The sequence below is a fragment of the Lepidochelys kempii genome, chromosome 4 (genome assembly GCF_965140265.1).
Source record: "Lepidochelys kempii isolate rLepKem1 chromosome 4, rLepKem1.hap2, whole genome shotgun sequence".
Lineage (NCBI taxonomy): Eukaryota > Metazoa > Chordata > Testudines > Cheloniidae > Lepidochelys > Lepidochelys kempii.
Genome location: NC_133259.1, coordinates 32,474,229 through 32,489,226, shown reverse-complemented (window position 1 = coordinate 32,489,226; position 14,998 = coordinate 32,474,229). Strand labels below are relative to the sequence as shown.

General features: G+C 37.3%; 1 protein-coding gene across 1 annotated transcript; it reads right to left on the bottom strand.

Annotated features, from left to right (window-relative positions):
• Positions 1-464: 464 nt before the first annotated feature.
• On the bottom strand, positions 465-10,030 carry RRH (retinal pigment epithelium-derived rhodopsin homolog). Its single transcript, XM_073340049.1, has 7 exons — positions 9,790-10,030; positions 5,848-6,038; positions 4,175-4,274; positions 3,211-3,364; positions 2,658-2,826; positions 2,372-2,550; positions 465-909 (listed from the first exon to the last, which is right to left on the bottom strand). The coding sequence occupies exons 1-7, from the start codon at positions 9,926-9,928 to the stop codon at positions 807-809; spliced, it is 1,035 nt and encodes a 344-aa protein (XP_073196150.1). The 5' UTR covers positions 9,929-10,030; the 3' UTR covers positions 465-806.
• Between the last annotated feature and the right edge of the window lie 4,968 nt (positions 10,031-14,998).

The following is a 14,998-nucleotide window of genomic DNA, read 5'->3' as shown; positions in this document are numbered from 1 at the left end:
AAACCATGAGTCAGGCCTCAAATATCATGAGATTTTCTTAAAATAATAAATGTGGGGGGGGGTTTACTTGCCTTCTGGTTTGAACTTCTAACATGTGCTTGGGTCACATTTTCAAGATTTTCTCTGCAGTCACGAAGGTTAGAATCTTACTATTTCTAAAATGAAAGCTGAGATTCTCACATAATCACTTGACTCCAGAAGGCAGAAAACCACATAATATCGCAAAACTGATAATAAAGAGAGTTGGCAATACTGGAGTTAAATAGGCCTGCATACTACAGTACGCACAGAAGCAACCTTTTCAGGTCAGATCAATCTGTGCATTTAAGACACGGAAGGGAATGCAGGATACAGTAGTACTGTGCCAGAAGTTTTGGGAACTGGTTTAGAGTTCAAAGAGCGAAATTACACATACCAAAAGAATTACGCATACACAAAATTTATTTCTGTTACTGTAGCACAATTAAGCAGATCCTGCTTTATTCTCCCTTCCTCTCTCCCACACCATTTTATACCACTATCCAAGAGTTACAAAACACAGTGAGCATTCACGATCGCCTTTCGAGAGGGATAAGCATATTATGCCAATTGGCCTAGTCTTCAGTACTAAAATCTTGGCATTTTACAAAAAACTGTATTAAATATTATTGAGACAAAGAGAAACAAACTGGCATGTTGGAGTGGATTATTATTACAGTGTAATACAAATTTAATTGTGGCCCAGGTTTGACCACTTATTTCCATGTAGTGTACAAAACATATACGATAGGGTAAATAAAGTGGCAGTGCTTTCAAGCAGCTTCTCGTCATGTCAGTGTGCTCTGAGAGACACTCATTGGTAAGGTGTTATTAATAGTTATCTCCTGCCGAGTTTGACATCGAACCATTGCCAGGATTGCTCTCCGGAACCTGCAATGTGAGGAGGGAAGCAAAAATTCAGATGATTAGAGGCATAGATAAAGAAGCAAAAACAGAGATAAATTAAGATCAAATTCCTCAAATGTGCTATAACAATAAGGCTTTTTATTTTAATAAAACTTTTAGAATTCAATTAGTCTCTAGTCTCGTCTTCTGCCAGTGTAAATCAAGAGGAACTCTGTGGAGGTCTGTGGAATTGCATCAGTGTGAAACTAGCATGCGTGGAATTTTGTTCGAGTGACCTTTACAATCCATTTTTTTCAGGACAGTCCCATTTTTCATTTTTTGTCACACATCACCTCCATATTGGTGCACAAAACAAAATTCATTCCACACATGGGTGGGAAAAATTAGAGGGAACACTGGTCATTTCCCGAGCAGGGGATACTGGTGCAAACTCTAGAACTTGATTTAACTCAGCCCTAGCCCCTGGGGAGAGCACCCACAGCAGCACTGCCTGTGGTGCTTGGTGGACCCCATGAGTCAGGCCAGCACATGTTGGGCTGCCCGCCAGCACAGCTATGTGATAAAATGTAGGGACATGAGTCGGTGAATGGAAGCATGCTGGTTGTGTGGTACATGAGGGTCTAGGTAAAGGGCAGATCTAAACCAACAGGGTTGGAGAGAAGAGTCAGACCATATCAACTACTCAGCAGTAACAGTTCAGCTTATCTGTATGGATGTCCCAGACCCTGCTTGCAGGTTGGGGAATGGGAAGGGAAGGATTCCAGCATCCCCAACCCCTGTATACTTCCGAACCACAAGCAAAACCCTTTTGATTTTGGCTGTTTTTGTGAGACCAGGAATATGTCCCAAAATTATTATCTCAATTCAATATGATACCTATGCTCAAAATATGATATAGTTTTATTTTGACAGAAGAGGAGCCAGCAGCTTTGTAGGTTTCCTCTTAAACGTCTCAAACTACCCCACTAGGACACTTCCCAAGCCAAGCAATTATATCCATGGGAGCTACATGTCACTAAGGCCCAGATCCTCCAAGGTATTTAGCCTCCTAACTTTAATGGAAGCTAGGAGGCTAAATACTTTGAGGATCTCTTGGGCCTAAGCAGCCATACGTTTTAGCCAGTTTAATTAAAAGCAGACAGTCCCAGATTCAGATAGGATTCAAATTTCACCCTGATCCCATCTTGGCAAAGGACTGTATCTGAAATTGTTTTGCAAAATATTTTTATGAGGATAAAATTGAAGATATCATGGAAATGTTGTCAGACACCTTCAGACATATATAGCACAGATACTACCCCCTACCTTTATTAAAACCTGTCCAAAAGATCATCCAACTCATCACAGATAACTCAACACTGGTTTAACCTTTCCATCTCTTTGTTAAACATTTTGTTGTATCTTACAGAAGGTCTTTCTACACAACTAGGATGCCCAGTAATCATAAAGTAGATGGAGGCTGTTAATTTAAAAATGGGACACTTACTTTTTGTTTGCAATGACATAAATACAGGGGTTATAGAATGTGGAAGATTTTGCAAATAGAGGTGCTATGATGGCCATTGCAGGAGAAATCTTCTTTGGGTCTCCAAAGGAAGACCATAAGCATACAATGGAATATGGAGACCAAGCCACCAAAAACATCACAATCATCACAATAGACATCTGTAAAACAAGAAAAAATGTTTGATAGACCAAACCATTTATATATGCTTACCAATATCAAAATCAAACATTATATTAATTTAAGAATTAAGACCCTCCTCCATCACCTTTGTGACATCTACTTGATCAGACCAGTCTATGTTGATGCTCTCCAGGCAGTTACTGGTAGTGTACTGTTTCATTGTTCGGGAAATATTGTAGTAACAGTAAAACATGACTGTTAAGGGCACGACAAAATTAACAGCAATTACAGTCATTGTATAAGAAACAAAGGACCTGTAAGCCAAAAAATAAATACAAGATATTACAACTGTGCAGCTTTGAAAAATGACTGAAAAATGCATTGTTCCCCTATGTTTTATTATTAATAAAACAGTCAGAAAAAACATTTTCAAAAGGTAAGTACAATTTCTTCAACTTGATACGTTTTATTAGGCTCAGTGACTCTTACACTTAGGATTCCTAACGCTTTCCAATGTCAAGTATTCTAACATCCTTTTCTGATTTATTATAGACTACTTCAGTATCTACTTCTAAACTGCCATTGACTTTTAGAAATTGCATGGTATGTTCTTAGGAGAAAACATTGACCACAGTGGTGAATAAAAATAAGTGATGGGTCTACATTTGAAAAGTAAAACAAAGTTTTCAAAATCTTACGCATCATTTTTCCGCCAGTTTATTGTGCAGGTGGCTCCTGTTGGATCTGGGGCATAGCTAGCCCAACCTACAATAGGGAGCAAGGCCCAAAAGACTGCATTTATCCAAGCAGCTAGGATCAGGGAAGTATAGGTACAGGTAGTCATTCTTCTTCCTGTAACCAAGCAAATATTTTTACATCAAACCACTCTATTCTTTTACCTCTCTCCAAGGTTTTATTTGAACCAAAAATGTTTCCAAGCAAGACAATTAGCATAGTAATTATAAATGATCCTTACAAACACCTGGCACACTGCAGCTCACCCATTTTACTTAAGCTCTCCTATATCACAGATAAATGACATTTAAATACACCCAGAAACAGAGCTGGAATAAATCTCAGCATTATCACACCTTCCCCCACACAAAGCTAGCAATAATAGATGTTGCTGATGCCATATCAAAGAATTGAGAGAAAGAAAAAGACCGGGGGGATGTAGGGAAAGTGAAAAAATTAACCATTATAATTTTTAAACCCATAATAAAGATCAAGGGAAAAATACAATATAGAAAATGAATGATATTAAGAATGCAGGTCAGCTTCAATTAGTCTTCTTAGTATTATTAAATTATTCACAGACCTGAAGAGCTCTGCGTGGCTCAAAAGCTTGTCGCTCTCACCAACAGAAGTGAATCCAATAAAATATATTAACTAACCCATTTTGTCGTCGTCCCCCCCCAGCTTCAATTATTGTCAGGAAACATTCCACTAATAAAGGCCAATGGCTTCCTTCTATATACATGACTTTGTTAGCTATATATGGGATAGCTCACATAACCAATTACTGCAGAACCATGCCCAAATTTTGGAAGTAGGTTTCCACAAGAGGAAATAAAAGAACTTGCATGAAGGTTCATAGATGTCAACTAATAAATGATTAAAATGATCATTTTTGTGCAAGAGTTATATCCAAGAGAACAGTACCTATATCAGGCCTGCAGATTGTCAGGTAACGATCAATTGCAACAACTGTAAGCAACCCGATACTTGCCATTCCAAAGAAGATATTTAAGGCAGCATAGATCTGAAATTTAAAAAGATAACATGTCCATTGCACTTACGACTGCAAATGCTTCCAAAGGTTTGAGTCTCCTCCTGTGTCCTGAAGCTAAGTGTTATCATGGGTCATATTCAATGCATTCATCAATGACCAATTTGTTTAACAAACTATTAACAATTTGACAGGTTTCAGAGTAGCAGCCATGTTAGTCTATATTCGCAATAAGAAAAGGAGTACTAGGGGCACCTTAGAGACTAACCCATTGATTTGATGCATCTGATGAAGTGAGCTGTAGCTCACAAAAGCTTATGCTCAAATAAATTGGTTAGTCTCCAAGGTGCCACTAGTACTCCTTTTTTTATTAACAATTTTAGTTGCTTAAGTAAAACTAAACATTTTAAGATAAGTGTGCTTGCATAAGACCTCATAAATCCCATTGAAGAAGTTTGCCAAAAGTCACCATTTATTTTAACTCATGTTAAATAATGAATTTCATGATCCTGGGATGCAAAGTTGTTTATTTTTTAATTAATGTTTTTGTTGCATATTGGGGAAACACAAACATTTTTCTTACTGCAGAAGTTATAAACAGAAATTCACACTATTCTACGATTTCAGTTTACAGGATTTCTTCAGTTTAGATCAAGTTGAGTTTAGAGTTCTGAAGATCCTAAGAACTCAAATCAAGGCACAGTGGAAACTCTCAAATCTCATCCACAAAATATGTCATCCTAGATGCAATTAAATGAGCTGCCCTGGATCGCTGGTGAACATTGGCTAAAATTTGAATTTGAAATTAAATCTGCAATCAGGCAAGTTGTGTGTGATTTCAGATCTTGTTGGGAGCATTCTGCTGTCCTGTTTAATTTTTGCCAGACAAATATTTGCAGGGTGTATAATGAATATGGCTGCTAAATACTCATTTAAAATCATATTTAAGTAACTGCATGTGCAGTAAGCAAAGATTATTACATTTCTGCTAATGATACAATGTTTTTAGTGACAATTTTACATGAAGAGAGAAAAATTGTGCAAATTCTAAAATAAGATGGCCATTTCTTTGAATATTTACCAAGATTTTCAAGATGACTACTGGTTATGCAAAAGTCTATTTTATGGGTACCTTAATAGACATGCCTTAAAGAGGCCTGATTTCTGAAAGTGCTAAGCTCCCAAGCTCTGCAGATCAGATACTTTAAAGTGTATCCGTTTGACCACCCAAAGATTGAGGCACCCAAAATCACTAGTTACTTTGAAAATCTTGGTTACTGAGTGATGAGAAGCATCCATGAATTCTACAATAAGTAATGGGATTTACTTTATTATAGTTATTTTAATATTGTATATTTAACATCAATACAAGTTTATGCTTCAATAATCTTCCAAAGTTTAAATAATGAAAATTAGCAATGAGTCCTAAGCAACTCCTCAGAGCCATATACCACTGAATTTTAAGGAAGTTCAGATCCAGACCTGGACCCATTGCTAAAGAACATTAAAAAAATCAAAAGGAAGGTATTTTTCATATATTCAGGTTTGTGTTTAATTGCTTAGTACTTGTTTGGTCCTTGATTTAATATAAAAAAATCCCAAATACCTGGCATCCAGTGTAGCCAAATTTCCAGCTTCCATGTAGGTCTGAAGCAGCAGACATAGGATAACCAATGCCACTAACACCGATGTCGGTAAAAGCCAGGTTAATAATAATTGCATTTGTTGCTGTCCGAAGTTCCTTGTACTTAACAAAGATGCCTAACACAATTATGTTACTGAGAAGGCTTATCACCCCTGTGAAAACACAGAAAAAGGAAGCCTTACAAGTGGCAGAAATAAAGATACAGTATAGGTAGTAACAAACCAAAATACATACTCATAATGAAATCTAAATATAGAATGGGTTTATTTGAATCTGCAGAGATCATATTTAACAGAGAGAGCTTTCCTAATTTACGGTCTCAAACTCTGATTCACTAAGGTTTATAAGGACATGATTAATTTTAAGTACAAAAGGTACAAAAAGTATCTTGATGAATCAGGGCCTCACTATCTGAGCTCAATGGGTATGGCAAGTATCCAGAATCTCTCAGACTAGAATCTTAAAAGCTCCATCCTGCTGAAGTAGTGCTGAGCCCTCACTAGCACTGCTGAACACACTGCATTGTCATGATCCAGCAGAATGAAGTACACTGAAAGGAGTGGGTGCGGCAGGCTGGTTGGGCTGGCAAAAACACTCTGGCATTGAGCTGCTGGCTGTGATACTGCTTCACAAGATGCAACAGAAGCCTTTATGTGGAAGACCCTCCCAGCAACTGCAGTAACTTGCTTTCTGCTAAGGACAGCTCTGCGGCAGAACTCTAAAATAATGAAAATGGCTACTATGCACAGAATTTGCATGTGCTAAATTATGAGTAAGCTAGAGTGCCTTGATCATCCATCTCCATCCTAGGCACACCCACTTCCTCCCTGCTCATCGGTGGTCAGTTCATTGCAGGCATAGGAGTTTGCTCACATTGTATATATTCCACTCCTTTAAGTCCAGTCCTGCTTCCTTTGAGTTTTCCAATTGGCTTCACGAGTAGCATGGTTGGACCCAAAGTGAGGGCCATTCTGCACAGCTGCTTTGTGCTGAGCACTAGCCCTTATGCTGGAGACACTATTTTCCGTGTGCTCAGCATGCTATCTGCAGGATCAATATGAATGAAGTCTCCATTTTCTTGTCTCTCCATTAATGATTTCATTTAAAACAAAGCACCCTAATTTTTCCAACATTCTCAACCAGTAGGGACAGCTTCACAATGAGCATCAGTGTATGGTTGTCTCATTGAATATACAGCCAGAGAAACTGAAACAACAGCACCAATTGAGTTCTGAATCTTATTACAGAAACTATTATATTTAAATCAAATATTTTAAACACAAATGTAGCAAAGTCTTGTTGATTTTTCAGCTATATTGCATTCTTTTTATTATCACAAGCTGTTCAGAACATTAGCAGCTATCAGAGTGGGCATGTGTTCAGACGGGAAAAGTTTCCTGTACAGCATGCATTTAAATGACAAGAAGGTGCTGAGTGTACCTAAAGGCCACATATGTTTTGATGATTACCAATGGCAGGAACGGCACAGCACAAACTATTAAAATGAAGGAAAAACGTATCCAGATTCAGAAATAGCATAGGGATGCCTCCACTTTGTTCTGTGAGATGTCTTGGCATGAAAGGATTTCCTCAATTAAACCTTGTGATATTTGCCACGATCAAGGTAACAGAGCCTTGTACATTTTTTGATCAAGAACAGCAAAAGGGGGCTCCCCTCTCTTATTCTTCTTTCTAACGGACGGGAAGAAAATTAAGGCAGTCTCTATTCAACAGGCAATAGAGCAGGACCCTGTTACTGTGAACTTCAAAATAATTAAGTAGAATGTAACTCCTGAATAGATACAATGTTTTAACTACAGAGGGAGTTTGCAGCTTCAGTTAGTAATCCTTCACTTGTAATGAAGCTATTCTGTGACTATGAAGCACTTGATTTAAGATGGTTCCATTTCACCATTGTGAGCAAGCCACAGAGACAGAAATGGTTTGAGCATACCAGTGGTCAACATTAAAACAAAAAATAACCACCCTGTAAACCAAGCTCCAGCAGTTATTTCATTTTCAGAGCATGGTGAAATATCTGCTGATACTATAGCATGATAGCTGTTGATAAATGTTGACTTAATGGTGACCACTGTATCTGTATTTCCTTTCCTTTGTCATCTTCTCCATCTGCTAACTAATACAATGAGATTAAAGTCTTCCACTGATGAGCTCTTTCTCCCATGACAATGGAACTCAATTACTGACCAACATGTTCAGGATGTGAATTTGTTAGAATGAGGTGTTCAGAAATGGACCAAACTCATTGGCAAAAGTTCCTGCACTTAACTTTGGTTCATACTATAGCTGCAATCATTGCTAGCACTGCTTCCCTAATCAACTAAGACAAAGTAACAAGAAAGAGAAAAGGAAAAAGAAAAGAAAAAGATTTTTCAGCTACAGTTATTTCAGACCGTATTTGTAACAGTTAGTAAAATGTTTTCAGACAGAAGTGTGAATGTTGGGTAGACTATGTCCCTTTAACTCAAAACCCAGCACTGTAGGTTTACACAACTGGCAAATACATACAACAGACCCACATGTCAGTTGCCCAGGTGGGAGAGAAAGAGGAGAGGTTTTTGCCTTTGCTAATCTCTGTATCTCCTGGTAATATTGCTCTTCATAAAATGGTCAAATTATTTGATAAACCAGACATTGTTACAACCCTAATCCTGTCAATTTGAGTTAAATCAAAGTCTGGACAAATGACCTACATTTCTGACAGTGCCAGTATTATCCATTTATCTGCAGATGATCTGGTGGCACCAATGAGTAAAAGAGCATATCTGGAGTTTCAATAGATTATTATTGAATACAATAGATTCTTAGCAAAACTACAAGGAGAACTTAAAAAAGATTAGAGCTGTTTAAAATATCAGCCTTGGTATCAAAAAAACTAAATGAGTTCATCTTAAACAGAAAAACGATTTGTCAAATTCTATACAAAAAAGATTCACTGAGTAAAATTTGACCTTCGTAATTACTGCACATAGACCATAAAAATCAGAATAATTAGTTGAAAATTCTTCATAAACTAATAACGCTGAAACTGGTTGGAAAAAGTATGCCCAAAACTTACAATATTTCCTAACAAAAATATGTATACCTCAAATGGCTTAATTTTTCAATTGAACAGGCATAAAATAAACCCAGACATATTTTTAAATGTGCTAGATTGTAGAATTAAAGAATTTACTTTTGAAACATTCAGTTATCGTACTGAAATAAACAAGTTTTGAAGAAAAGTTATTTCATATTTGATCTTATTTATTTCATATTTTGATCTCAGCTCCTCCAACTCTTATCCCAAAGCCCACTGCAATGAGTGGGAGTAAACTGACTTTGGATCAGGCCCCCAACATGTGTGCTACTTTTCCTAAAAATGGGTCATCAGTGAAACAAACATACTACTGAAACAAGAGTCTCCTTATCTCCCATCAATGAGCAGTCCCCTCCCTATCAGTGACATTCCAACACTTCCGCTTACAACCTCCACACAGACACCCATGCACATGCTCAGATTACACATACATTGTTGTGAACATGTGACCCTCAGAGGCATATCAGGATAACTTCAAGCATATCAGTGAAAAATGCAAAATGTTGCAACTTCTATTCTTATTCCTTTTGCACACTGGCAGAATTCCGCAGTTTTTGCTATAATCACGTATAAGCAAAATACACTTTTTTAAATAATGCAGTCTTAAACTGTACCCCTCATTTTAGAAGTTTCTATACATTTTACAGTCACCGGTTGTTTATCTACTCATCTACCTTCAAGTTGAGAGACACTAGACCTTTTGCTTTTTGTATATAAAAGATATTTCATTGGCAATAACCCAAAATGAATATTGAAGCCTAACTTCCCATTAAAAAAAAAAAATAACCCACCAACCTTCATACCTGCTGTTATTAAGTAAGCTGCGACTATATTGTGCTCAGTCTGTGAAAAGACTGACTGAGCTTCATTTTCACTTTCTGAGGAGTTAGCTGAAACATTCCAAAACATTTTAGACTGAAGAAACTGGGGTATTCCCTCCATGTCAGTTCTTCAAGAGGACATACACAAAACACTCCCAGATCCTTTCAGGCAAATTCTTCCATTATGAAACAGACTCACTGAACAATTTTAAAAAACTCCCGTCCCCCCACCCTCCGCTGACAAGCTACCAATAGGATTTAACTGGACTATGCAAAGGAGTTTACATGCCCAATTTGTGCAAGGAAAAGCTTCTAAGCAAAACAAAGAGCAGCAAAGAACTAGGTGCATTTCCAACAAGATGCTTACATTTCAGAGTCTTATTGCTAAAGAGATTAGCTGTCACATGCCCCCACACTTTTTACTTCAACTTCTTGTGCAACATTTCAGAAGATCTAGACAAGAGTTGGCTAGATTCAATAGAACTTCAGCCTTCTTTGGAATTAATTCTAATAATCACAGAGAGCACAGGATAGGAACACTAAAAATAAAAAATAGTTTCTCTAAAAATGTAGGATACACCTCATCTAAACTCCACTTTTACTCCTTACTATAACTTCTCAGAAGTCTTTGTTGATTCGACTTAAATAATCCTACTAGTAAATATTAACCTTTCATGATTTCTGTATGCTAAACTCTCATAATTTTTTTACATGTTAACCACAATCCTTTTTATGTTGTATATTTATATGTTTAGTGCCCTATACCTACTGAAACTGAAAAGTTCTTTGTCCTTCAGTTGAACCTAGTACATGAAGGGAAAGTGAACCCAGTAATGGAATGTATGTAACCTTTTACCCTGACCTTACAAAGATAGCCAAGACATCCAGGGAAGGGACCCTATGGAAGTATGTTAAAATAAATAAGACTGGGTAATTGATAAGGGGGTGTTTATAATCTCAATTACGTTCTGTCATTTATCAGGGACATTTCATAAATCGCAGAAAACGTCTGTGATGACAAATTATGACCCACTGAAAGATATTTTTAACTCAAAGGAAGTGGTTATTACAACAGGTGTTCTTAATAACTGAATTAGAAATTCCTTTAGCTTATCAATTATGTAAACTAAGTTTCCATAAAATAAATTCTGTAAGTAAACACATAAAATGAGATATCAAAAACAGAACACATAGTGAAATTAAGACTGGGAAGGTAGTTTTCCCACCAAAAAGTCATTTTTGCCTCACACTCTATAAAAGGAAAGTTTGGGAATGACCACAGCCAGAATTCCATCAGTTACCAAGGAAGAGACCAGGGTGCCGTCCTTTCACCATTAACAGGAGGAGGTAATGAAGGTTTCCTTCACATAGTCTAATACTGTATTAATTAAATAATTTTCAATATTTTAAATTAAATAATTCCATTTGAGCCTGTTATTTTGCCATTTCCCTGTTAGTAAATTCAAACACGCTACGATCAAGTGAATGGCTGAAATGAGAAAAAACAACAGCCAATATTTTCAAAAGTAGCGATTTTTGGCAGCCAATTTGACACACTTTGAAGGGGCCTGATTTTCTGAGGGTGGGTGCTCAGCACTTTCTGAAAGGCAGGCCCTTTTGATGTGGCTCAAGTTGGACAGCCAAAACTTAAGGCGCCTGTGCTGGAATGCTAAAACTAGGTGGCTTCATGCGTAACATATCTTACCTCAGTTGGTAACAGCCATACTTGGCAGTGGATTACAGTATCTTAAGAACACATCTCTTGTATCTCTCTCCAGGATGGAAGCTCTGTAGCAAGTCCAAACCTGGTACAGAAGCCTGACCTGCTAGTAGCAGCCCTACAACCTAATGTGTACATGACAGCGCCCAAAATCACTAATTCCATTTGAAACTCTTGACCATTATAAACATTTTAACATTATCATTTGATATCTACATTATAGTAGCACTGAGAGACCAACCAATTTGGGGTCCCATTGTGCTACATGCTGTACAGTGAATGACACTCCGTCCCTAGAGAGCTTACATACTGCAATTTTTCTCAGTACAAAAAATGATTACAAGTTGTAAAGTAAGAGGTGTGCCACCGCTTTCCCCTCATAAAAGTCTTTTTGGCTTTGCTTTTAGACTGCTGAGCACATACTATAGAAGATCCTGGGTAAGTCTGTGAGTTAGCCCCATCTCTTCTATTAGGACTAGAGATCTGCATTCACTTGTGTAAGTTCTCACATTGCCGCTAGTACTTGTACTTCTTTGTCACAAGAGCACTTGAGTCGGTCTTTGGAATGGGGGCAGGGTGGAAGAGTCTGTGAGGAGAGAAGAGATGATGTTGTCTTGGCAATGAAACTACTCTCTCAGCACCATGCTTTATTTTACAAGACCAAACCACAAAATGTTTCTCCTCCACGAATACGGATATCTGGTTGAAATCTGTTCTTTGCCTACATGTTTTGGCACAATTTTCAGAAGTTCTATAGCTCCTGTAAATTCCATGTAAGTCGAGAGAGGTTAGCACCTATGAAAAACAGGCCACAACTATTTCCATTCTAAACTGAATTTCAAACGCAGGTAATGGCTAATGAAGACTAGGTATAAAAGTTTGCATGTTATCAGAAAAATTGCAGTTTTCTGATCTGTGCAACCAGCTAAATATCACAGAGGTATCATATTGTTTTAGATACCTTATATTCCCAAATTTAGGATTTTTTTTTAAAGTAAGGAAATTCTCAGCCAAAAAATGTCAAAATTAAATTAAGACTAAGAATATCTGTCATTAACTTAGGGATAAAAATTCTTATAAGAACACTGCAGTTGGCAAAACAAAATAAAAAAAACAAAGCAAGAAATTTAGAATTAAAGCATATAATTAACCCAAATATTTGGATGTGCATATGGAAATGCACAATTAATTTACCAAACTACCTTAAATATATAAATACTTAGCACTTTGCCTCTTGGCAAGACTACTTTTATCAGTTAATAAGAAATAGTGTTACCTGTGACAAGAACTAGAATGATTTAGTCTTATAGCGATTATGCCACATCTAGCCTTACTAAATGTCAAAGCCACTCCCCAGAAAATGTTATTTAAAAAATTTCTGAACACAAATAGCTCACTGAAGGCAATCATTCCCCACTCTGTAAGGGCCCAGTCATGCAAGGTTGCAGAGGGTGCTCAGTACTCTGGTAGGCAGTGGATTGAGCCTTCTAATGCTGATCCAGTGGCATTAGATGTAACCAACAATGGAGATATGAAGGAGGAAAAGCCAGTGCTCGGGTACACATTTTTTATCCCACTTGTGAACCTACAAGTTCATTAGCTGTTTAAGCCATAGGCTGGAGCCTTCTCAAAAGGTCTTAGAAAAAGTTGACATCCAAAACCAGCATCTTACAAAAAAAATGCAAGAGTCTCAGAAAAGATGGGATACTGAAATTGTCCAGAATCAATATTAAGGTAGTGTGGGTACCTTAACTGTGAATTTGCATATTTTCAAGTGTTTGGGTTTCTTGTAAGCTTACTCTAAAATTTCCTGCCCTTTTAATGGCTGCTTTTTGCTACTCACAATTGGCTTGTAACAACTTTTACCTATAAAAAGTTTTACAGCTTGTCTGTGAATTACTCTGTATAGTTTCACTAGTATGTGGAACCACTAGAAAATGAGTTGTTTGATGCTAGTGAGTTCTGCTCTGAGTTATTCTCAGACTCTTCATTCATCTTAAAAGGATACAATATCTATAGTGCTTGTTTCCATCCTAGACTATTTGTAGGTTTCAGATAGCTGAACATCTGAGCTGGACAAAAAGACTTAACACAACTGTAACAAAAACATCAAACTCTCTTCTCTGGCATCCTGACTCTTGTATTCACCCTTAAACTCCAAGATCACCTTTCTCACCACTGCTCTATCACCAGGCACCACCCCACCCTCAAGTTTACAATGGATTTTATTTTCCCCACAGTATCACGTTCAACACTCCATCCTACCTTTCAAGGCTATACATAGCTCTGCCTCACATCTAATCGCCTCCCTTCCTTTGTGTGTGCTATGCATGCAAATTTGACTTTTCCACAAGCAACTACTCACTCTCTTGCATTCCATTCCTAGAACATCCTCCCAGTCTGAGCACTAGTCTTCAAATCCTTCTCAAAACATTTACACTTCCATCACTGTCCTCCACTCCAGCCCTTTTCTCGGGACACTATTCCCAAATTATAGTAAGGGCAAATTTGCAAAGGCAAAAAGGGCAGTTAAGCACCCGACCTCTCTTTGAGCATCAATAGGAGGTGAGTGCCTGACCACTCTTTGTGCCTTTGCAAATGTTCCCCTTGTTAAAAAATGACAGGGGACCAAAGATTATGCATACGTAACAGTAATCGTCCCATGTTCATTTTCATCCTCTCACTTTGTCAGTCTTTGGTATGTTAAATATAATCTAAAATTGTAACATCCTTTGCCATAGCACATCTTTCTTGTCCATAAAATACCAAGCCTGTCTGTTGGACTGTATGAGTAATGCAACACAAGATAGGGGTCATGCTTTGTGACTACAAGAAATGGAACCTTTCACTTCATTGGATCCAGTTTGGTTAAGACCAATGGAAAGTTTTTGTTGTTATCCAATAGTCATTAGTGGCATCAGTAAGAATATCTCCACCTGTATCCAGCATATAGATATCTAAATCATGACTGTTAATGACAACAGATAAGCAAAGAACTGAACTAAACATGGAGACTCAATTTACACTTAACAGAACACTACCTAAATACATTTAAAATCTCGGTTTAAGTGATTAGTTTAAGGTTTAACAGCAAGTCTGTAGCAAAACTAGGAAGAAAATTTCTACCTCCTGAATCCAAGAGCTCCTGTGCTTGAACAAGTAGACACAGTTTCCTCCCATAAAACGCAACTACCAGAATTTTACTTTATACTCTCCCATCTGTCTGTACCCATCTATTATACTTAGATTGTAAGCTTCTTGGGGCAGAAACTGGGTTTTTTTGCTCTGTGTTTGTACAGTGCATAGTACAGTGAATTCCAGGTCCATGACTAAAGCTGCAAGGGGCTATGGTAATACAAATAATAATTCACCAAGTACGGCAAGGACTGAAAAATAAATATTTTACCAAGGGTGAACATGTTAAAATATATTCACAATAAAATGAGCTTAATATTAATGAGAATATAAAGG